The sequence below is a fragment of the Podarcis liolepis genome, assembly GCF_965112155.1.
Source record: "Podarcis liolepis genome assembly, chromosome: 3".
Classification (NCBI taxonomy): domain Eukaryota; kingdom Metazoa; phylum Chordata; class Lepidosauria; order Squamata; family Lacertidae; genus Podarcis; species Podarcis liolepis.
This window is the reverse complement of record NC_139557.1, coordinates 66,835,380-66,858,807: the sequence shown is the minus strand read 5'-3', so window position 1 is coordinate 66,858,807 and position 23,428 is coordinate 66,835,380. Positions and strand designations below refer to the sequence as shown.

Below are 23,428 nucleotides of genomic sequence, written 5' to 3'. Positions count from 1 at the left end.
AGGCAGCAGTATATAACCTGCCTTTCTAACCTAGTGGAATTCACTGAACAAAAGAGTACTGTCAAATAATTAAGACTACCCTTGTTAAATTATTGCAATTTAGTATGTAAATCCTGCTGAAGGCCCAATTCACTATATAAACTACTCTCAGAACTAAATGTAACAAATATTAAAACACAACAACGCTTAAAAAGCTGTACCTTTTGAAGACTGCCTCATTAGTCCCTTCTGATTCTTTCTGAAGTTTTGCCAGAAATACCTATTCTTCTTTTTCCAATCTGCTTTACCTAAAGGGGAACACAATATACATTAGAGGTTTAAATATGTATACATTTTCAAAGGAAACCCATTCCCTCATCCTGTTTCAGTTATTTTTGGGCGTGTTTTTTAATTTTAATTCACACTTGGAAAGAATGCCATAAATAGCTGTCATAAACAATCATTATTTAGGAAAAGGAAGGCTGTAGACCATTTGCAATAAGCAACCAAAAGATACTATGCTAGATGAAAATGAACACACATTTTTAATGTTCATTTTAACTAACAATATAGATCATACTGAACTTTTATTTTTAGTTCACCTAAAAAACATCCAAAATGAAAAGCTACCTAAAAGTTAATATGAAAATGCAATTTCAATTTGTTTGTGTAATCTAAAAGTGCTGCATGACCATTAGTCATATTTCTACTTCAAGCAGGCTTCCTAGTTATTTTATTTTGCACTTGAATGCAAAAAGGAGATCTATAAATAAATGATAAATAACAGCTATCCCTATTTAAAGCAAACATTGAGATGCAAGTGAATTAAATAAACTGTACCAGAAGTTTCCAATACATTTGTTTTCTTTAAGGGAGGAGGAAAAGAGTGGCTGTGCCCCTCTCCTGGACAAAATGACTTCAGTGATTAACAAAAACTATCCCACACCTCTTGTCTACCTGTATAACACTTATAAAATGCATAAGGAAGTACTATTCTAAAGGAATAATCCTCAAATATGAGAAGGAAGTTGAAAAACCTCCCCCTTTCCCCCTACAAGCAGGTAGCAAAACATGTGACATTACTGCAAGAGACTTGAAACAGCGAAGTAGATCAACACTGCTGATGGTATGCAAAAAGCAAGGCATTGGGAAGGGGTGGAGAAAGGACCAAATAAAGATGAAGTATACTGACCGACAGCACTTTCTTCAGAGCTTGATTTATGAAGGGAGAACCTAAAACACGAAACAGAAAGAGAATGATTGTGGCAAACGTCTGACGTGTCTTGGGAGTTGTCTGCAGGGCTGGCTGCCCTAAGCGAAGGACAAAATGCACCATCTCCCCCCGCCCTTCCATGTACAGAAGCTTGACCAGACCGACAGTTGAATCTTACTTCCACACTGGCAACAGGCCAGTGTCCTCCACCACTGTACCTTGAGGGCAAACGGGGGGGGGGAGGGAAACGGGGAGGGGGGACAGCTGGGGGAGGGCAAGGACACACAGCATTCGCTGTCTGGGGCAGTCGCCTCACTCTGCCTCATGGTAGGACCAGCCCTGGTTATCTGTCTCACAGTAAATCAGGATCTGAAGCATCAAATGACCCCTCCCTGCTCCTTTTCTTATGAATGCACACTGAAGCCAGCAAGAGAAACTGTATCTCAGCACCAGCCACACTTAAACAATGGCATTAGCTCAGCTCCAGCCTGAATGCTCTGAAACAAGCTTCTTGTGACTGATGCAGAAAAATATGTATGGAGAACAAAAGAGTTAAAGTTACAGGGTCAAAGGGGGAAATGTGCCAAAGAATGTCCTCTCCTCTCCCCCTCCCTCCCCAGGCTGTCAACATAGAAAATAAATACAACACTTCTACCAAGTGGTAATATATTCTATGCTGTGCATCTAACTCTGCCTTCTGACTACTGCGGCAAACTGTAGCATTCATTAATGCAAAAAATCATCACTTTTGTGGGCTGGCAGTTTACAATATATGAAAATAAATAGCATTAAAATTAGAAATAGAAATAATGGTAATGATACTAATAATTACTTTCTTCAATTTAAGTTTACACCTGGCTGCAAAGTGGTTTATTATTGCTACCAAGCTTAATAATAATAATAATAAATTTTATTTATACCCCGCCCTCCCCAGCAGAAGCTGGGCTCAGGGCGGCTAACAACAATCAAAATAATCCAACATTCTAAAAACTTTTCATTATAAAAATTAATTAAAATCAAATCGATGGCAACCATTAAGCAAAATTCTGTGCAGATTGCCAGAGGAGGGGGTCAGGCTGCCAAGGGCCTGGTGGAACAGCTCTGTCTTGGAGAAAAAACAAGGATTTGAAGTCTCTATTCCAGAGAGAGAGAGAGAGAGAGAGAGAGAGAGAGAGAGAGAGAGAGAAAGAAAGAAAGAAAGAAAGAAAGAAAGAAAGAAAGAAAGAAAGAAAGATCTTCAGAAAACAAGAGGAACATTTTACTTTGAGTGTGCTTCAAAGCTTAACTACACACTCAGAGTTTGACTTTGCAAACCCATCTGATCTGCACTTTCTAGGATTAGCAGTAGAGGGCACTGCAGTGTTTTTGATCAACAAAAGCTCCAAGAAGAAACCAAACTGTATTTTGTTTTAGACCAGTGCACACTGTAAATGATCCAAGTGATTAGAGGCCAACAGTTTATAAGCATGAAAAACATAATCATCAATTTGCAGGGACATCATGAAAGGGGAAACGATAGCATGAAGTTTAATTTTGATTCAGTAAATTCACCCAAGCAAAGGCAGTAACAGCAGTGTTTCGGATATGGCAAATCATCTTTCTTCTTCAGTCTGATTAGAAATTTAATCCGAGCCAGCCAGCCAACTGATGCAACCAAATTCCAGATCTGGGCTGCACCAGGTGCATGCTGGAAGGGGGCCATTGCTAGTTTCCTTACTGATGCAGTTTACACACGGGAGAGCTTGTAAAAGGAAAATTAATGGCTTGGGTGGGTTCACAGCACTAGCAGCCAAGTGCTTGATTGTTAGGAAGGAGCTCAAACAAACAGGCACAGAAGAAAATATATAGCAGCCTTTAGATAGGCCCTTGGAGCACAAACAATATATATATTTAGGAGTGTAATGAGGTATATTTATAAAACTTGGGGGTTTTGTGAACATTCATGTACTTTAATTTCCTATCTGGTCCTGCAAATGTTGTTCAACAAGTTTGTGCTTTCACCCTACATCCCAGACTGCTCCTGTCTGGGGTTCTTGTACTTTTGATCATGAGAGATGTACAGACATCACCCTACAGCATGCATCTCATCCGGCACCCCACCCCGCTCTTCAGGGTCACTATCAGTAATATAAAAACCTTAACTTCCAGCTTTTCAGGTTATGCAGGTACATTCACAATCACATAAACAGGCTATTAAAACAATAAAAATGGTGCCACAGACAGGAGAAACAGGAAAGGAAGGGACAGCCATAAAGCATCATGCTACTTGAACTTCACTACAGCAACTATACAACAGCTATAGGAATAATAATAATAATAATAATAATAATTTATTATTTATACCCCGCCCATCTGGCTGGGTTTCCCCAGCCACTCTGGGCGGCTTCCAACTGAATATTAAAAACAGTACAGCATCAGACATTAAGAACTTCTCTAAAGAATCCCTACTATCCTAAAAAAAAAGGTATTAGAACACTTTTCAGGAATTATACTGATTTTTTATCCTATAATACTGCAAAGTATGGAAAACAGGATACTTCTGTCACTAAAAGTGTACTATGATTTAGAATATACAACTTATATATTAATATGGGGATTCATTGCCCTTTTGATACAATGGGGGGTGGAAGTCTGGGAAAGCACACAGAAAGCAGACAGAACAGAAGTTTGTTCAGCAGCTAGAAAATATATTGGCTTTTAACCATTTAAAGTAGGGATGGAGAATCTGTAGCTCTTCAGGTGTTGTTGGTTTCCAGCTCCTATCATCCTTGACCACTGCTGATTTAAAGAGTTTCATGAGAGGCAGAATTTAACTGCATGTAAATTTTATGCTCAACCTTAGATGGCTTTAAAAAAAAAAAAAAAGCTTAAAACCATTCTATGGAAGATAAGCCTATTAACACCCATGGCAGATAAATGGAACCTCCACGTTCAGTACATCTCTGAATACTTGTTACTGTTTAAAGTGAGAACATTTCTCATACACCATACCAGATATATAATTATCAGATGTACTTATAACAACCTATAAGTATGTTTTTATTATAATGTCCATATTGAAGATTTGGGTGGGAGCACAGGCACCAGCTCTAAGGGACCCAGGTTCTTTCAGTCCCTCCAAGAAAATACCCCCCCCACCCCATGTTAAGGACAATCAGGGGCGGATTTCATAGGTGCCAACTCTAGGGGGCTCTGGTCCATTGCATCCCCCCCAAAAAATTCTTCTGGGCGCAGAGCCCAGACCACATGTTTTGTCACACTCAGCTTCTTGCCACACAGGAGAAAGGTAGGGGGAAGGAGCCCTGGACCAGTGTCAGAGGAGGAGGCAAAGCATTGAGAGAAGGACCACTGAAACTGTGCCACCCCCATGTTCAGCTCCGCCTCTGGCTCCTCTTGACATCACGTGTGCATCATCAGCCTTTCCAATCTTCTGCTCAAGTTGGTGCTTATGGATGGGGGGGGGGGAATGATTATAATCAACTTGTGACAGAGGCAAGATCAGAACCAGGGACTTTTGGGTTAACAGCTCAATGTCTTAGCTACTACAATACACCAGCTGCCTTCATTGTTTCTAAAAAGCCCACTGGTAGCTGCTAGAAAGCAAAATATGACTTTTCCTATCTAGAAGGCATGTACCAGTTGTATATTTCTCCCATTCCTTTTCACACTTGTATACAGCAATGTTTGCTGGAGGGGGGAAAGCACCTTTGACTTTGCATTCTATAAAGTATTTTGCCTTCAAGTCTTGCCCAAGGTGTGAATGATTAATTATTACTTTCCTTAAATATGTGGGATGAGGAATTTATGGCATTTGAAAATGGCCTTATTGTTTGATTTGACAATTATGCTGCTCTGACTGTGTTGAACCTGCAGCTTCTCTATGAACACACACCAGACATAATTTGTGTTCTTCCATTCATGGACTGACAACTCGCTCTGAAACTTAATGATGCAGTGACACTTGGCAGAAGTTTCAGCACTGCATGTCTGAAAAGCAGCCAAATGCCATTACTCCATGGCTTTGGCCCTTTGGTTTTGCTATGCTCTGATGTACAGCTTCATTAGCAGACTTCCCAATGAAATGCACTCCGACGCACATAGTAAAAGGGCTCTACAGATACTGACTCATGTAAGGAAGAAAGACATAGAATAGATGGCCAATTTCAGACCACGATAAGGAGATCTGCTTACTACCAGATTCTAGTTCTGGTGTGAAATTCAATCCATTAAAAATGTTCATAACTTTAATCTCATGCTTTAATGTCAACATTATTTCTAGATCCATGCCCCAAAACTTGATAAGTGAAAGAGGAGATGTTGAAAGAAAGATGCAGCAGGTTCCTTGGAAATGGCAAGCATATGACCTGGGATACAACCAGAATTTTTTTTGCAAAGCTTCACTTTTAGACCACAGAGTACATTCCAGCAAAGCTGGTCTTGTCTAGTTATGGTCCAACAAATGGTCAAACTGAATGAGAAAATAGAATGGATGTTAGTCAACAGTTCTGGTGCATAAGCGCCGAGAATGTGGAACACTCCAGTATGAACAATTTTACAGGTAAATGATTTTCATCTACCTACCTACCCATGCATCCTTCCTTCCATCCCTATTCTTCTGGATACTCCTAAGTGACTTTTTGGGTTGCTTTCTTCTTATTTTTTGGCAAATAAGAAGAAAAAAGAATACTGTTTTGATAGCAGGCCCAAAATGATCCTCCATTGGGTTGCGGTGGTGGATGCCACACACCTCACTGCTATGGTGACCCATTTCCAATCTTCATAACTTCCTTTTCAAAAGTCTGGTGATCCTGGCAGTGGGGTGCACTCTACAGACTGAGTGCATTGCACACAGATAAAAGGGAAAGCTACTTTCGGTGTAAACACTATTTTCTGGCTCTCCTTTCAGTGAGTTAGTAAAGCTTTAACTTCATCAGACCTGTCCTCGTTCTAGTTTGTGTCAGGCATCTGTGGGGTTTATTTTGCATACACAGTGGCTGACTTTATAAGGCACGGAGTCCATTTGTGACCTGAAATATAAAATAGCCTTGTGCTTCTGCAATATGCAGAACAGTAAATGGAAACGAACACCACCATGTGTGCTGCTTTTATGAACATGCTGTTTAGATCGGAAAGGTCATTGGTTTTTCCCCCCAGCAACACAAAGAGAAACTGAGAATAAGATTATCCTGATTGGTTTTTATTTTGCTATTAAGAATCATAAATACAGATGTGCTCTAAAATATACCCAGATCTCATTTATTGAATGCAAATAGCACAGGTGCATAATGTGGTCCTAAAAATTAGACAGCTACTAAAAACCGCCCATAAAATTATACTCTCTTCTCCCTTCCCAGCATCTATTTACAAACCAAATGGAACAGATAGCCTGGTATAAAGTTATTGCTTATATTTGGAGCACAAAATGCACCAATACAAAAGCCTTTTGCTTGCTTCCTTTGAAGGTGGTTTGTTTATCTGCCTGCTTTACACAATGCCCAGTGACTAAACTACTGTGAAAACTGACACCTTTATGAGAGGAGCTGACTGACTTCAAGATAATTTATTTAAGGGGGGATGACACTGTGAGGAAAATGGGTCTTTAGTCCAATAAAGATTTGCATGGACCTGAAGGGAAATGCAAGTCTGAGGGGCTCTGACCCTGCTAGCATCAGTGTGAGAAACATGGAAAGCAGAGAGGTTCCATTCAATTATCTTGTCATTAGGTCTCCATAGCAATGGCTCTTTCAGCAGGTCAAAACTTTCTCAGCAGTTACAAACATGGCACTGCCTTTGTTTTGTTTTGTCGTCCCCCCCCCCCTATGTAGGCAACAGAGAGGTAGTCATATTGATTGTGCTTACTTTACAGTGGAAGCAGGTCCCATCAGTTCACAGCATCCTTGATCATGTGTAAGATCACAGAACCTGGCTTCTAGTATGGTATCTATATTGCATCTATAAGTCTCTAGTCCAAAACAGAAAACATAGGGAAAAACCCCTTCACTGGCATGACAATCGGCAGGAAAAGAACAGGATTTTTCTTTGTCTCCTTCAAGCCATATATGAAAAGTTGGAAGAGCAGATATTTTTAAAAAGCAACAACTAGGGAGGCCTTATAGGAATTGACCAAATACTGAAGAAAAACTAGGTCCAAAGCAGATATCAGGCACACCAACAGAGGAAGATCAATATGTTCTATCATTCTTGAGTTGAGTGGAGGCCGACAAAGATCTCCATCTCTCATTCAGGTTCAGAAAGATATCCTGGAAGCTCTGGGCCTTACAAAAGAAATTGTCCCGAGAGACTGTGTTGAGAAAATTGGGCTGAAGTTGAATAAAAGGAAGCAGTTTACAACCCACTTCGTAATTCCAAACATCCTCCATTACAATCTCACCTCCAAGAACTGCTTTATGAGAACCAAAACTGAGATAATCTCCCAAAGGAACTTGCATACCTCAGAAAGTATTTGTAGCAAAGCTGAGCCCACTCTGAGAAGATAAATCTGAAGCACCCATAGAAAGATGAGCAGTGGGAAATATCACCCACAGTTGCACCTGAAGGCCTTCTATTCTCCCATCACTGAGGGGGCTGCTGGCAATCCATGGCAATTCTCTATGCTCAGACTGGCCAAGTACTGTATGACTCAGAGAACAGGAAGACAATAAGTGCTTTTTGCCCATACTTCTGTTCCACCTCTGGCAGAATTACGTGCCACCACTTACATGGGACACTGAGAGAGAACTACACTAATGTGAAGAGTGCAGTAAGATCTAGATCTAGTTACTCACACCTGGAACTGCTGCATTTTTTCCTCTTTCTGTAAAACCTTTGGTTCTTGAGGGGCCAGGTGCCTGACCCAGGCAAGGATCTCTAGGTGGAGCCATGCCCTCTCCACCAGAGCTCAAGAGCTGATGGAGGCTTGAGGCCTGGGGTTGGGAGGTTACTCACTTCTGCCCTCTGTCCCTCCAGTGATGATGGGCAATGTATCCAATGACTGGCAGAGTTAATTGCGGTTTGCATGAGAGCAGAGTCTGGACTGCGTCGACCCATTCTAGTGACAAAACTAGTACCGCCTGACCCTGTCCAGTCTCCCTGCTTGAAATCAAAGGGCAGAGCACCACTTTGGAATTTTCTTGGCCAGCTGAGACCTGCCTCCAGATTACGGAGGTGAGCTTCTTTTTGGCAAAGGTTGCCTGAAGGCCAGAGATGAAAAAGGAAGGGGTAAAACCTCAGCAGCCTTCTTGCTCCAAACATCTAGAAAGGGCTAGGTTGGGGAACACTGAACTATCTGTTAATACATGAAGATCACCAGGAAGCGTGTAAAAAAGGGAGGCCAGTAAACAGTAGATTCTAAAGCTGAGGGAGGCACACACAAAAGCAGATTTGGTGTCTGAAAATATACAGGCAGAAAGACCGGCTTGGCACAAGGTACACAGCCCATCACCATCTACAAATGTGTTTGGGTCATGGCAAACAGCATTAACTCGCAGCAACAAGCTCTACATTCTTCTGAAAGGAGGCTTTCGTTTCTCTGAGAACAATTGCCAGGAAACATTCCTTCAGCTGCTCAGAGGCACATTGGTCTGGCTTGTCACATGTCACAAGCACTGTTTGGCTGGTTTCTCACTCCCATTGTGAATGTTATTGTGGGAGTTTCCTGCCCTACTTCTCTCAGGGAAATTATTTGCAAGCAGCATGAATAATTTGGCCACCAATGAAATTTAGCCTCAAACATAACACTCCATCTCTTCTTCCCTCCCCCCCCCCCAAAACACCATTTTGCTTTGGAACAAGTTTAACTAAGTCTGAGGGAGACTGCTCTCCCCTCCCCTCTTTAATCTAGTTTATAGCGGTTAACCAAGAGGAAGCATTCATTCTCTAGATTAAAAGCCAAGTTTCATACCAGAGTTTTCCTTTTTCCTTGCTTTGGTCTTTGCCCTTTCTTTGCTTTGCAGTTCTCATCACTGTCGTTATTCTGGCTTATTACAGATGAGCTCATAGTAAAATGTCATAGTTAATTTGGTTGCTGTGACAATCTGCTAGAATCAAACATGACAGTACTTAAACCACTCAACTGATAATATCACCCAGAGTACTGATTCAGCATCCTTCTAGATTAGGACTGCAGTCTGGACATTAACCACAATAAGATCAACAGTCTTATCTTTAGAATTCTGGGAAGTCCATTGTTTAAATCAGGTGACCTGTGCACATGAGTATTGATAGAGAAACTGCATATAAATGTAAGAATGATTTGGAGATCTATACTGGGACCAGTGTGAGAAACTGAGATATGAAAGTTAGGAGCTAAATGGCACTTTAAACCTAGGTTATGGGTTCTGCAATGAAGTGTTTAGGTCCACTTTTTAAATAACAAGAATATAAAGCTGAAAATGAATTAACTGCAGCTAAAATCTTATATTCGTTTTTCACATGGTCTAATCCTCATCTGAAGACTGTAAAAATCAAAGCCATACTTCCCTGGCCCATCCCCTTTAATATTCTTATGAGTGCCCCTTCTCCAGTCCTCAGAGAGCGGCTGGAAGTGGGGAGGCAGAAAAAGGTTCTCCTTTCATTCCTGCAGTGGCAGTTTTAATCTAAAAACTTAGGTGCGGTACTGCTCTCAGAGCTCAGAAACTGCTTGTATTAATGAAATTCCCTGTCACAAAATGCACCTAGAACAATGGGAGTTTTGAACACTGACTGGGACCCATAGAAATTTGGCTGAGGATAGGAAATGCTTCTGTACATATACACAGGGCTTGCTAATTTTCCTTTCCAACTTCCTCCTGCTGCATAGAATGTTGGAGAGTAATGAAAGGGGCAGGTTTTTGAAGTGAAAAGATCTGATGTGGTATCATGGGTGGGGGAACAAAAAATGACCGGGTGTACATATGTGGCAACCCCACATTGCCCCATTGGATTAGATCTCAAGTTGCAGTACTGCTTTGGGGTTTGTTAAAATTGCATCCAAGACAATAAACTTTTAAAAACTATGTGAATTATTCCTTTACAAAGGGAAGCATATAGCCTGCTTGCTGAGACTCACAGTCATTTAAATTAGCAAGTATACCAACTCTGCTGTACTGACTCCTTCGTTAACAACATTGGAGCTAATACAAGAACCAAATTAGTTGCAGACTCAAATCATAACAACATCAAACTCCTCCCTCTGGCTAGAGATCATATCACAGGGCATGCACTCAGGCTGAGTAGTTCATCATGAGATGTACACAAGACCAGTGCACAGCATGATGATTTTACACTTTCAAAACAGCTGCAGCAGTGAGCACATCTCACAGCTGATGAAGACACAGAAGCTCCCATGGTCTGAAATGCAAAGCTGCTCAAAAATGTCCCACTGTTCAGAGTGCACAGAGACCATTCATAACCATGCCACTCTGCAACATCCCACAAGGGACAAATCGCTCAAAATTATCCCTGGACTATGGCGTAAAGTGTCTCTAATAAATTTATAATAAATTCGGCAGAAAGGCCTTTGGTGTATCTTGATAGATAAGGAAACACGGGTGTCAAAGTTCAGTTTGCAATTATATCACAAAACTTCCCTGGTTTAACTGTTTTTGTTACACTGACAAAGAGTTGGGTTCAGAGAGTGATTAAACACCCAGTGTATGCTGTGCAAATTCACATTCTGGTGACAGTTGTCTTTTAAGTTAACTAAATGGGTCTCCTGAATGCCCCAAGAAGATCAAAAGAAAACAATTGCTTTGGCTTCCCTATTCTGCTTGTAATACCTTCAGTTTTAGAGGCTGCAGGAGGTAGCCTGCTTAGATCGGTTTATTTCGAATCAACCCAAAATGTATTCCCAAAAGTAGGGGGGAAATACACTGTCCTCTTCCCCTGCTAAAAACAGGATGAAAGACAGGATGCAGAAGGTTTGACTTGGTTTGACCTGGATTTCCTGCCAAATACACAGTGATCACCAGATCTCTTCTCCTTTCCTTGAGTAAACAACTGCAGGAGAGCTGCTGTCACTTTCAAGATATCACAAGGGGGATCCCTTTGTAACAAAGTTACGCTTGTAGTTGCACGCAAAATTAATCAGTGTTCTGGGAAAGTTCTCCAATTTTCTTTCACAATGAAAAATGTACATCCGATTATGAATCTCACATTCATTAACAGCCATACTTACACAGAAAATACACAGAAAACAGATGCTGTTCCTTTTTATAAGGGACAGTTACTATAGCAATGGAAGCTTGCAATACATGCTACACGCTTTTCTTTATTTCTGGAGGTTCCACCGTTCGAATCAGTCTGTATGCCTATTTAGTAACATTTTACAGTAGGCAGTTGAGTTTTCCCTTAGTCTAATGCCAAGTGTTATGGTAGCTTTTGTGGTATTTGCCTAGTAGAAATTGGACCAAGACCACCAACTCGGTTCTCACAGGCTTTGGACAGATGGTAACAACCCTGAACTGGGGAGAATCTTCTATTTACTTGAAGGCTGGCATGGAGAAATGCTACCTCCAAACAAAGAGAATGAGAACCTGTTTTTAAATCACAATACACAAAACTGTCCAGAGCTCCCCCCCACACCCTTTGGCAACATAACTACATACAAACATGTATGCTCACAAACACAAAGCAGGTTCAAAGAACCAACATTCCAACCAGTCTTTAAAAGGCAGCTGAAATCTTTAAAGTTTGCAAAATGAACTTGGCAATACACACCTGGGTCTCTAAATACCATTCATTGCTGATTTCCCAGTACAGTAAGCTACTTTAAAGCTACTGTGCACATACTGAACCCTTGGATCTATAGACATTCTAAAAATTGCAGTGGTGATCCAGGATTAGCTACGCTTTTGAGGAAACTCCCTTTAAAGAATTTACTATGAACGATTCAGACCTTTAAAAGTGTGAAAATGAGTTGCATTCTTCTCACTAGTTTTACTTCAGCCTTGACAAATCTAGTGGAGCAGCTGGTAAAATATTCTGCAGCAGTGACATGCTTTTAAACATATAAAAGAACTTTTTTTTAAAAAAAAAAATTGTTGGCAAGAATCTTACATCATGCAGATGGCTCCTGGCAGTTGCACTTCTGCTAAAACATCATGCTGGAAATTTCACATCACTCATTACCGTGACAAGAAAAGGGTATTTATTTCTAAACAAAATCCCACACATCAGAATGGGATAAATTGCTGGCTTCCTTCAACTATATAAGACTGCCTTGCTTTAGAAGCTAGCAGTTGCATAGCCAAACCCTGCTGTATTATGGCAGTTGCATAGCCAAACACCTGGTGTATTATGACTGCTGCTGCTTCTAGTTATGGTCACTAGTTATGGCTAGTGTGCACATTCAAGTCAAAGAAATGTGTCCCCAAATTTCTTGGGCCCATTGGAAAGTTACACTAAACTACAGCGGGACGTACAAGCAAACTAGACAATGGTTGTTTTTCTGTGTACTTTAACACAGAATCTACCTTAAATCATAAAACTGGAGAGTTGGAGAGGACCCCAAGGGTCATGTAATCCAGCCCTCTGCATAGAAAAGGTGTGTAGTGTTGGATTGTTAACAGCAGAAGGGCATAATACTGGTAAGAGAAACAATAGTGCAAAACCTTCCAAAGAAAACTTCTTTCCCCAAGCACTTTTATCCTCAGTATTCTGTGTGACAATGCCTGGGCAAAAAGTGCTTGGAAGCAGAGCTACAAGCAGGAATGGGAAGGTTCAGTACCTTTCATTCACATTTCAAAATGAGACCCCCCAATTACATTTTTCTAGGTGATTAAGACTGTTCCAGGTTAAACACATTAAACTATCACCCTTAGATCCAATGAGGCCTTCATGGTATATCCTAGCAAATTAGCTATTCACTAATACTAAGTTATAGTTTTTAAATAAATGATATAATCCCTTAGGGAAGGGCAGGGGTACCTCATCTGCATCATCATGCCATAGTACAGTGGTGCCTCGCAAGATGAAATTAATTCGTTCCGCAAGTTTTTTCTTCTTGTGAGTTTTTCGTCTTGCGATCCACGGTTTCCCATAGGAATGCATTGAAAATCAATTAATGCGTTCCTATGGAAACCGCCTTCAGACCAGGTCCGGGGACAGTCTGTCCCCCGACCTCTTCTGAAGGCTGGGGGGGGGGGGACAAGGGCTTTTCTTCCCACCCCCAGCATGTTAAAAAACCCCGGGACAGGGGAGGACTTCTCCGCTGTCCGGGGCGATCTTAAAATGCTGGCGGGCGGCATTTTAAAATCGCCCGGGACAGCGGAGGACTTCTCCGCTGTCCGGGGCGATGTAAAAGCCCCTGGGAAGGCAGGCAGGGGGGACAAAGACTTTCGCCCCCCGCCCGCCTTCAGAAGAGGTCCTGGACCTCTTCTGAAGGCGGGCGGGGGGCGAAAGTCTTTGGGCCCCCCCCCCCGCCTGCCTTCAAAAGCCGTCCAGGAAGGCAGGCAGGGGGTAGCAAAGACTTTCGCCCCCCGCCCGCCTTCAGAAGAGGTCCTGGACCTCTTCTGAAGGCGGGCGGGGGGCGAAAGTCTTTGCCCCCCCCCGCCTGCCTTCAAAAGCCGTCGGCGAAGGCAGGCAGGGGGGTGCAAAGACTTTCGCCCCCCGCCCGCCTTCAGAAGAGGTCCTGGACCTCTTCTGAAGGCGGGCGGGGGGCGAAAGTCTTTGGCCCCCCCGCCTGCCTTCAAAAGCCGTCCAGGAAGGCAGGCAGGGGGTAGCAAAGACTTTCGCCCCCCGCCCGCCTTCAGAAGAGGTCCTGGACCTCTTCTGAAGGTGGGCGGGGGGCGAAAGTCTTTGCTCCCCCCCGCCTGCCTTCAAAAGCCGTCCGCGATAGCGGGAAGCTCTTCCCTGCTATCCCGGACTGCTTTTAAAATGCTGGCGGTGGGGAGCAAAGCCTTTCGGCCCCCGTCGGCCTTCCTGGACCTCTTCTGAAGGCCGGAGGGGGGGAAAGGCTTTGCTCCCCACCACCAGCATTTAAAAGAGGTCCCCGGAGATTTCCCTATGGGCTTTCGTCTTGCGAAGCAAGCCCATAGGGAAATTCGTCTTGCGAAGCGCCTCCAAAACAGAAAACCCTTTCGTCTTGTGGGTTTTCCGTCTTGCAAGGCATTCGTCTTGCGGGGTACCACTGTATTCGAAATTTCAAAGGCAGCCTCACATCTTTTGTGAACCACTGCATCCAAAACAAGAATGTTAGGGATGACATTTGGAATGTAATATAAATGCTGACAACATCATATGGAGTCGCTCATGAGCACTGGCTTGCCTTGTGACTCAGTAGCTTCTAGAGAATTTCTCCTCTGTCAGGAGAAACCAAAAGATTTCTAAATTTTGGTGCTAAGACTTCTCACAAGAAAGGAAAGACTTGCTCTAGTGTATACCTGAGTTTACATGGCATGAAATGATTCACTGATTCAGCATAGATTGCAACTCACACATTTTCCATAACTTAAACCAATATCTGCCTCTTATCCCCACTGCAGTCTGTGGACCTTTATGACCCAACACCCTTTTCCTGCTCAATTCGAAGAGTGTATAGCTGAAGTTTACAGATTTTTACAGTTACAGATTTTTAAAATAACTTTCTCCTTAAAACTATTTCAGTAGAGTGACCTTTTAGGGGAGATTTGATTCTTACAAAATGAGATAAAAGTTCTAGTAATTACTTAGGCAATCACCTCAAAGGGGCAACTGAGGCAAAGCAGGACAGATAAGCTGTGATCTGATTTTTGCTTCCACAATCAACTTTTTTAAACCTGTGGACTAAAATTCAAATTCCTCTAAAGGGTGAGTTGCTAAAAGGAAAGAAGGGCATCATTGTGATACTTAAAATGGGAACACTACTTCTGCAAAAAAAAGGTTTCAAAATGGACTCATCATACTGTTCAACCACCAGCAAGTCTCTCTCTCTCTCTCTCTCTCTCTCTCTCTCACACACACACACACACACACACACACACTCCCTGGCCCAGAAATGGGCCCAAGGAGGACTTCAGAATAGAAATCACACCATCCCATACCCAGTTTTCTTTGGGATCCACGTGATTTCCATCAATATCTAGATTATTCTACTACAACTTATATCAAACATAGTATCAAAAGCACATTATTCATGTGTAGAAGGGCCTTAGCAGAAAACTACACAAGCATTTTCATTTACTTTGTATAAGGAAAAGACAAGATGAGTTCAATGGCTATAGCTAGAAGAGTAAAAGAACATTCTTTTGCAAGCAGATTTTACAAGCGTGTAACTGCCTGGATTGACGAGGCAATACTGCTCATCTAGGGGAATGAGGCTAGCACCAATCAATCAAACTGTCACATTTGATGAGTGCAGGCCTAAATCATGTCTCTTTTGGCCACTCAAGTTTTCTACATGGCATCAAATGCCCATAACCTCTGGTAATTTTAAAATGACTTGCCCTCTTCAGACAATATTCTACCGTGCAGCTGCCTTAAGGACACTTCCTAAGGTTACAGGGGAAATTCATCTGTCTACCGACACAACAACTTCTGACATTTAAGGTATGAAACTCAGAGGCTGAGACTTATATATAAAACTCTAAAGCATGAATGAAAATGCCTAAGCAGGCATCTGCTTTGCTCTCTGTTTTTCCCTCCCTCATTCGGACAGCGTAAAAGGAACATATCTTAATCCTGTCAAGTATTGTTATTTTAACGTGTTTAAAACAACAGCAACGAAGTGGCAGAATATAATATAAATTGGGAAAGGTAGGGAAAGAAAAAAGGACACTAGCAGACAGAGAAAGAAAAGTTTGGTACTAATTTTGTTTTAGTAACTTATTTTGTGGAGTTATATAAAGAAAGTACTTTCATGCGAATTGGTAGTTCGTGTAAAATTTAATGAACAAGGAAAGAGCAAAACTTACTTTCTTTCTGTTTCTGGTGTTGATACCACACTGCTGAAGCCAAGGGATTCCTGTAAGAGAAGATTCATTGCTTTGAGTTGAGGCTGAACAATGGCAGGCTTTATTATCTGACTGATGCAGAATACCAAATTGAAGGCAGAAACAAAAATAGATCATTGCAGCCATTGTGCTTACTTCAATCTGGGATCGCAGCTGTAGGGATGTAGAGCTGGCATCGGGTTTCTCCTAAAACAGAAGAGATGCCCGGTTAGGGTAATATACAAGCGTAGCAGTACTAACAAGCAAAGCAGAAGCACATAGAAAAGGAGCAAAATAAAGAAACGGTGAATGCAACTAGGATGGGGAAGTTAGGAGATAAGCAAATTGTCTCAATCTTGATGTGTTCAGGAACTGACTGGAAATCACTAGTCCAGTACAAATACATGAACTCAGATTATTATTATTTTTTTTAAAAAAACATACAAGGCAAACATGTAATCTTAGTTGAAATATCACTAAAACCACATATCATCATTTCATTAGTACTGCCAAACTCTTTTTCTTTTCAGTGTTTCCATTATCTTTTGTTTCCCTTGCAATATATTATGTGGTCACTAGATGGCTCAGTGTTCTGTACACAGCACTGTAAATTGCAATGAAAGATGAAGAAGTGATGTGGTGGTTTGACCATATTAATCTCCTTGGTATGACAACCTGCTCACTATGACACGGTCCTATTCAAGCCCTATTGGTAGATATATTTACCAAAAGACACATAATTGGTTCCTTCTGTCTTTCTCCTGCCAACCTTCCTCTTCCTTCTACAACATGAAGGCCCAGATAAGCAACACAAGACTAGTAACCACCATAAATTACGTACCCAGATCTGAACAGCTTCTGCACTTCTATAATAATTCCTTTCCCTCTGTCCTCTTCTACAACCTCAACACTTAATTAACTTTGCTTCTTTTCCCACTTCCTTTCAGTTCCCAGGCAGCTGCAGCTAATTCCTGTAACAATATTATCAAATGTCTATCTGGGGCCAGTTGCTAGTGGGGGGACGACTTTGTGACATCAGCAACCATTACACCAATCCTGTCCTCAGCTCAGATTTTTGTATCTTGCCTTAGGTCTAAGCAGAGAGTGGGAATTAGTTTAATGTTGTCTTTTTCCTGTCTCATTAAGACACACAAGTTAGACAATTGTACATCTATTGAAAAGGAATTACAATATGGTCAAGTTATTTTTCAGACACGATGCAGATGGGACATTTCCGATTTCCCAGCTATAATTAAAAGTGCAGGAGTGCCCTGTGGGGTTGAGTTTTCCTTCCTGCTCCCTCCTCTGCTCTTAGGGGGGGAATGACTCTTTCCGTTCCCTTTTCAGAGCTAGCATTATGTTTTCAGATGATATAGCATTGTGTCAACACTGATGGTAAAGCTAGACATGCTTAGATTCTGACTAGAGTTTGCAACCATGGTCAGAAACAGGCTTCAGCTAAGCATTTACATTGCTACAGACGTAACAGTGCATGATGGCAAGCTCTAAAAAAGGAGAAGAGGGAATCATGAATGAGAAGGGAGGAAGCAGCAGCATATGAACCCATGGCCGCGGGGGGGGGGGGGGCTCTCCTTCGCTGAACCATGGGGAAGGTATCAGGAACTTCACTGGGCCAGAGTGTAATTGTAAATGCCTTGACATAACACATCTTAGATATCTGGAAAATCACAAGTGTCAAAATTCCTCAGACCACATGTAGTAGCAAGTAGTTTATTCAGGCTGCTAGGCACTCAATTTTGCATATTGGTTAGCTTGGTTTCAATTATTTTGAAGCAAGAAAGCAAAGCAGCCTATGAAACCATCTAAGGAACTTTCACTGTCTCTTTTTCTGGGTTAAAACGAGGCACGTGTAAAAACTTAGCAAGGACCGGAAGTATAACACAAAAGTAAAAGCACTAGGAAAAACAATGCTAGAGCTTCTTCGTTCTCTCCCTGTCCCCTTCTCTCCAGAGCTATTTTCCATATAAAATGCACACAGCCTCCTTTTCCTTCATTACTTTGACCAAACCAAAAGCCAAATGAGCTTTCCAGCTGGAATGGCAACCGGATCACTGCAAGGTTCTCCCCATGACAAGAAGCCCGAAACGGAAGGAAGCGACAGCGTACCTAAGGAGAAAATGGTTCATTCAGGCCACGTTCTGCCATAGAAATGAAGAGAGAGGGAACATTTTATCCGCCACCTCACCCACAAACTGCACGCAAAGAGACAGCAGAAGCTGCTATATATAAGAAGTAAATTTGTTCTCTGGCTTGTGAGAAGCAAATATTTGGCTTTGCCGTGTTTATTTGGAATTTAAAAGAAAAGGTTTGTGCTGTAAGTGCTTTACCCTAGATATGATCTTTGTAAATTCATGTTTTCCTTTCATCTCTTTTAAGGGATACTTTGGTTACCCAAGCTGACTATAAACGAGTAAGATTTACACTGCACAGTAGATTCCATTGTCAAAGGAAGGTGGAGAGAGGCCTCCCCCCACCTCAAATTATCCTAGGGAAAAGTACCAGCTGCATCCTGTGTTAACAAAATCCAGATTCTACTCTGTCTCTCTTTACTCTTGTTTATGCTGTGAGCAATCTCTCTCGTCTCTGCATCTAAAAAGCCACCCTGTTCCTTGGAACTTTTGAGGGAGCATAAGAAGTATCTTCAGTTAGAATTTCACACAACTAGCATTTCTTTGGCAAATATTCAAAGACATTCTGGAGGGCTCAGATTCTAATTACGGCCAGTTTTGTTTATATTTTGACCCAGGGTGCTTCGGATCTGCAGGTAAGCACCAGGAATGCATTTTGTGAACGAACATAAAACTTCACATGCTGGTATAAAATTAATGTATAAACAAAGGACTAGCTTCTGCCCAAAGCTTCTGAGAGCTGTCTATTTGAAGTGTAGATAATCAGACCTCTCAAATATTTTACAAATTTGGCAAAGCTTTGAAGTAAACTTTCCGTGTCAAGAGTGCAAAAAACGTGGACTTCCTAATTTCCTTCATTGCAAAAATTACAGCTAAAGGAAGCCTTGAATCTTCCCTGCTAAAAGAGATGTAAACATTTATTTGATTAGCTGAAGAAACAAGCAGACAATATTCTGGCTGCTGTAAAAAAACGTCAAATAAGTCGAACTGCATGTAATGTCTGTTTACTTATTTTATTGAGCAATATCCTTTCCTTCTGCTGCAGGAATCAACAAAGTTTCAAGTTACTTTGGAGAGCACCCTGCAGTATACGGATTGTATGACAACAAAGCATGTGAGCTAGCAAGCAGATCGACTTTAGCAAGCCTTAACAAGAAGCATGTAAATATATTTAATAAGGGGTGATTTCTCACACTTCAAGATTTCAATTTGCATCATAGGTTCAGGTACAACTCTGATCACTCACATTTATTAAGTACATTTAAAATTACAGCCTCAAACATATGAATTTGCAGCACAATCCTAACTACGTCTACTCAGAAGTAAGTCCTACTGAACTGAATAGGGACTAGGTGGGACTTAAGATTTCACCCAAAGCAATGACAGTCAGGCTGGCAAGATAAAGGGATAATGTTTGCAAGTCATATAATACATACAGACATATTTTTATTTGTATGCTGCCTTTCCATGATTAATGCCATGCTCAAGGTGGCTTACAACATGAAAAAAATACGTAACTACAAACATAACAAAAGTAGTCATAAACAATAAATAAAACATAAAAAAGGAACATGACCAAATTAAACAATTTCCACATAAGTCATAAGATCTAAAACAAAATTACAAAAAAAGAAAAAGAAAACCAGCAACAAACCCAATATCAAACTAGTGGTAGCCAACATGTTGTCTTCCAGATGTTGTTAAATCACAATTCACAAGGCCAATGGTGAGGGAGTTTTAGTTCAACAACAACTGGAGGGCACCAAGTTAGCTATGCCTGTGGCTAAGCAATAGTTTAAGCATGACATGAATAAGCCTAGGTGAGCTTCTGGCACAAACAATCCATCTTCCCTAGAGTGGCCATGAGGAGGACTCAGAAGCTTTGGGTTCTAGTTCTGAAAACCACAGCTTCTCCCGTCAGCTGAACTTTGATTTGTTTGAAACAAGCCAATTTGAGGCTATGGTTTCCTTTAGCATGACAGCTGAGCACGGTCAGTGAGTTACCCAAGGCTAACTTGCAAGATTCATGGTGAAATGGAGATTTGAAGGCAGCCAAACAGAGCAATCTTGCCCTCAGCAGTGCTTAACCTCGCATACATGCTATCAAGAGTTCTCCATTTATATCTAATACAGAAAAATGCAGTCCTTGAAGCAATTTTTGTGTGTGCAACCTAGGGATATTAATCTAGGAAAATCTCAGTTTAAAGAATATTTATAGCTTCATAGAGCTATAGACTGTTTGAAATGTGATTGAAATAGAACAGCTCACAGAAGACGGGCTTATTGTGAAATAAACTTGTGAAATGCTTGTGGACATATAAGTAAATGAATATATTTATTCCTTTATATTTTTGCCTACTGCCCTCAAACTGGTTGCTTCCCTATCCCACAGGGGCTGCTGGTCAAAAGCACAGATTCCAAAGCCCAGAATCACATTGGTGCTAGTAATCTGAGTTCAAAGAAAGATAATCTCAAACTATCACAAGACTATAAAGCTCCTTTTGGCTCTGTCTGTCTCAGGAGACAATGGAAGAGTGTCTCTTTGGGGGTGAAGGCATACTGTTGGAGAGTTACAGCACCTGCTGTGACTGTAGATGCCAATACAGGAGAAACATGTTTTGTAGAAGCTGGGGCAGATGAAGGTGTCCTGCTGTCCTGCTACAGGTACGCCATGGTGTTTCTTCTCTCTGTACTCCTCCCAGTGGTCATTCCTCCTCTAGTCATTGCTGTCTCCAGGCCCTGCGGTTGTCTGAAAGGGATTCCCACACGGTGGAGTTAATGTTGCCAGCCTTCATGCCTCATTTGCAGACATCTTTGTAATGCAATGTTGGTTTGCCAATAGGCCTAGTGCCTGAAGCCACCTCCTTGGGGAATCTGCCATCTTCCATTCTGAAATAGGTGGCACATCCTTGTTTGAAACTCTGTCCTGCCATATGATACCCAAAATCTTCCTGATGCAGCACATGTGGAAGATGTTGAAGCAGATATAAGTTGCCCATGACTCACTTCCATAAAGCAGCATGCTCTGGTAGACCGTCATCTTGGTATTGACATGAACATCACATGCTCCCATACACTTTTGAAGAGGCGAGCCTTCTTGATAGCTGTCTTGCTAATATGCTAGTCCAGCTTAGCACTGATTGAGAGGTTGCTGGTTATAGTGGAACCCAGGTAGACAAAATTGTCTACCACTTCAAATGTGTGGTCACCAATGCTGATGTGTGGAGTGCTGGCAATGTCCTGACCCAGGATGTTGGTCTTCATCAGGCTGATGGTAAGGCCGGTTTCCTTGCAGGCTTGAGCAAAATGGTTGATGAGTCCCTGCAGAGCTTCCTCAGAGTGTGCTGTCGAGGCTGTGACATCTGCAAACATCTTTTGGATAAGGACCCAACATACTTTTTTCTTGGTGCGGAAATGCGCTAGATTGAACAGGCCCCTGTCACACCTTGAATGGATGTACACACAGTCTTCAGTCAAGCTGAAGACATATGAGAGCAACAGGAAGAAGAACATGCCAAAGATAATTGGGGTGAGAACACAGCCCTCACCCCAACTCACTTTTGGCATATTCCTTTTCCCAGGCTTCCTCAACCTCGGCCCTCCAGATGTTTTTGGCCTACAACTCCCATGATCCCTAGCTAGCAGGACCAGTGGTCATGGATGATGGGAAGTGTAGTCTCAAAACATCTGGAGGGCCAAGGCTGAGGAAGCCTGCCTTTTCCTTTTCAATACCTACCAGCTAAACGAATTCAAGGGGATACACTTTCACTTTTGCCAGGCTTCCAAAGATACTAGGAAGTTTTACTTGAAATTTAATGCCGATTTGTTGGTCAGAAAGCCTGAAGCGACACCAGACTGAGAAAATACTCAGCACATTTGTTATGTGTTGCGTCAGTGGTGAAGCTGACATCTCCACTGAGATCTTATTCCAGCAGCAGCATCTTGATTTGATGTGCAGAGGAATGCCATGTCTATAGAACAGAGGTCACTCAAACAGCTGTGCCTGTGGGAATATGTTCTGGGCATTGAGCCTTTCCCCCTGTCATTCAGGACACATTGCACCATCAATAGAGGTTTCAGATGCACAGATGCAGCACTGGAAGTGCAAAAAGCTGCTGGCAGAGTGAACACGCATCCACTACCTGCCTACAAACACAACACTGTTGGGTGTTCTTTGCTCCCATTGCATGCTGATAGTGAAGCTGGTGCTATGAGGTGCTTCACAAGGAACCAGCTTATGGAAATAAATAGGCTACAGTTAGAGAAATCCTAGATCCCTAGGAACTGGAAACGGTATCCAATCTTAGTTAATAAGCATCGTAACAACAGACGAATATATGGTGCTGTCTTGATTTGTCAATTAAATTCAGCTCATGTGACAGGAGTCTCTGCAAATTCTAGCGCAACTGAGTGGCAAAACCATATCTGAAGATAGACTGAGGTCTCAAACAAATATCTATTAAAAAGCATAATTTAGTGTGAGTGTGACACGGGCTATCCTTTCTCTGCTCACAGCCTAGTTTGTGCTAAGGATGAAGACTACCACAGAAATCCCTGCAGGTGAGCCATAGGTTTTCTACAGGTGTTCAGTGTCACAGAACTAGTTCTTAGGCATATCTCAGTAATAAAAACAGATGCATCAACAACAAGGCATTATACTGTGGTCACCAAAATTTAACATATAGGCATTTGGGGAAAATTAATCAGATCACTGATTTTCCAATATTTCCGTTTAGAAAGGAAAGTATTTTTAAGTTTCCATTTGCAATCCGCCAAGCTGTCCTTTTCAGCCATTATAGCAGGACATGGGAAATTTTCTGCTCCATTACTCTTGCATGTAACTGCCAGAGTTTGTATGATGTATTCTAAATGAAAACATTTTTGTTATACACAACATGAAATGGGGCGGGGGGCTCTGAGGCGGACAAAAGAAAAAAAGGTTGTAGAAGAATGGTTAAAACTAAGTTTTATTATAAATGATTCACATTTCCCTTTGAAGAAACATTAGCCTAAATATTTTCTTAATGGCTCATAAGCATTACAGGTACTGTGTTGTAGACATTACAGGACACAGTGGGGACCTCAAGTTGCGGACGTAATCTGTCCCAGAGGCATGTCCGCATCCAGAAGCGCCGCGTCTGCACACACACATGGCGCGATTTAGCGCTTCTGCACATGCGCGAGCAGCAAAACCCGGAAGT

The 23,428-nt window shown here is 41.8% G+C and overlaps 1 protein-coding gene across 10 annotated transcripts in view; it reads right to left on the bottom strand.

Annotated features, from left to right (window-relative positions):
- Nucleotides 1–23,428, bottom strand: part of SASH1 (SAM and SH3 domain containing 1) — a 522,300-nt gene that overhangs the window by 59,509 nt on the left and 439,363 nt on the right. For all 10 annotated transcript variants that reach the window (XR_014524332.1, XM_083496233.1, XM_083496239.1 and 7 more), the window contains exons 3-6: nt 16,234–16,284; nt 16,060–16,109; nt 1,172–1,212; nt 201–287 (exon numbers count right to left, since the gene is read on the bottom strand). Coding sequence is in view for 9 of the 10 variants with exons in the window: in XM_083496233.1 (XP_083352359.1) it covers nt 201–287; nt 1,172–1,212; nt 16,060–16,109; nt 16,234–16,284 (229 nt within the window). In the remaining variant the exon portion in view is untranslated. The remainder of the gene's footprint in view (nt 1–200; nt 288–1,171; nt 1,213–16,059; nt 16,110–16,233; nt 16,285–23,428) is intronic.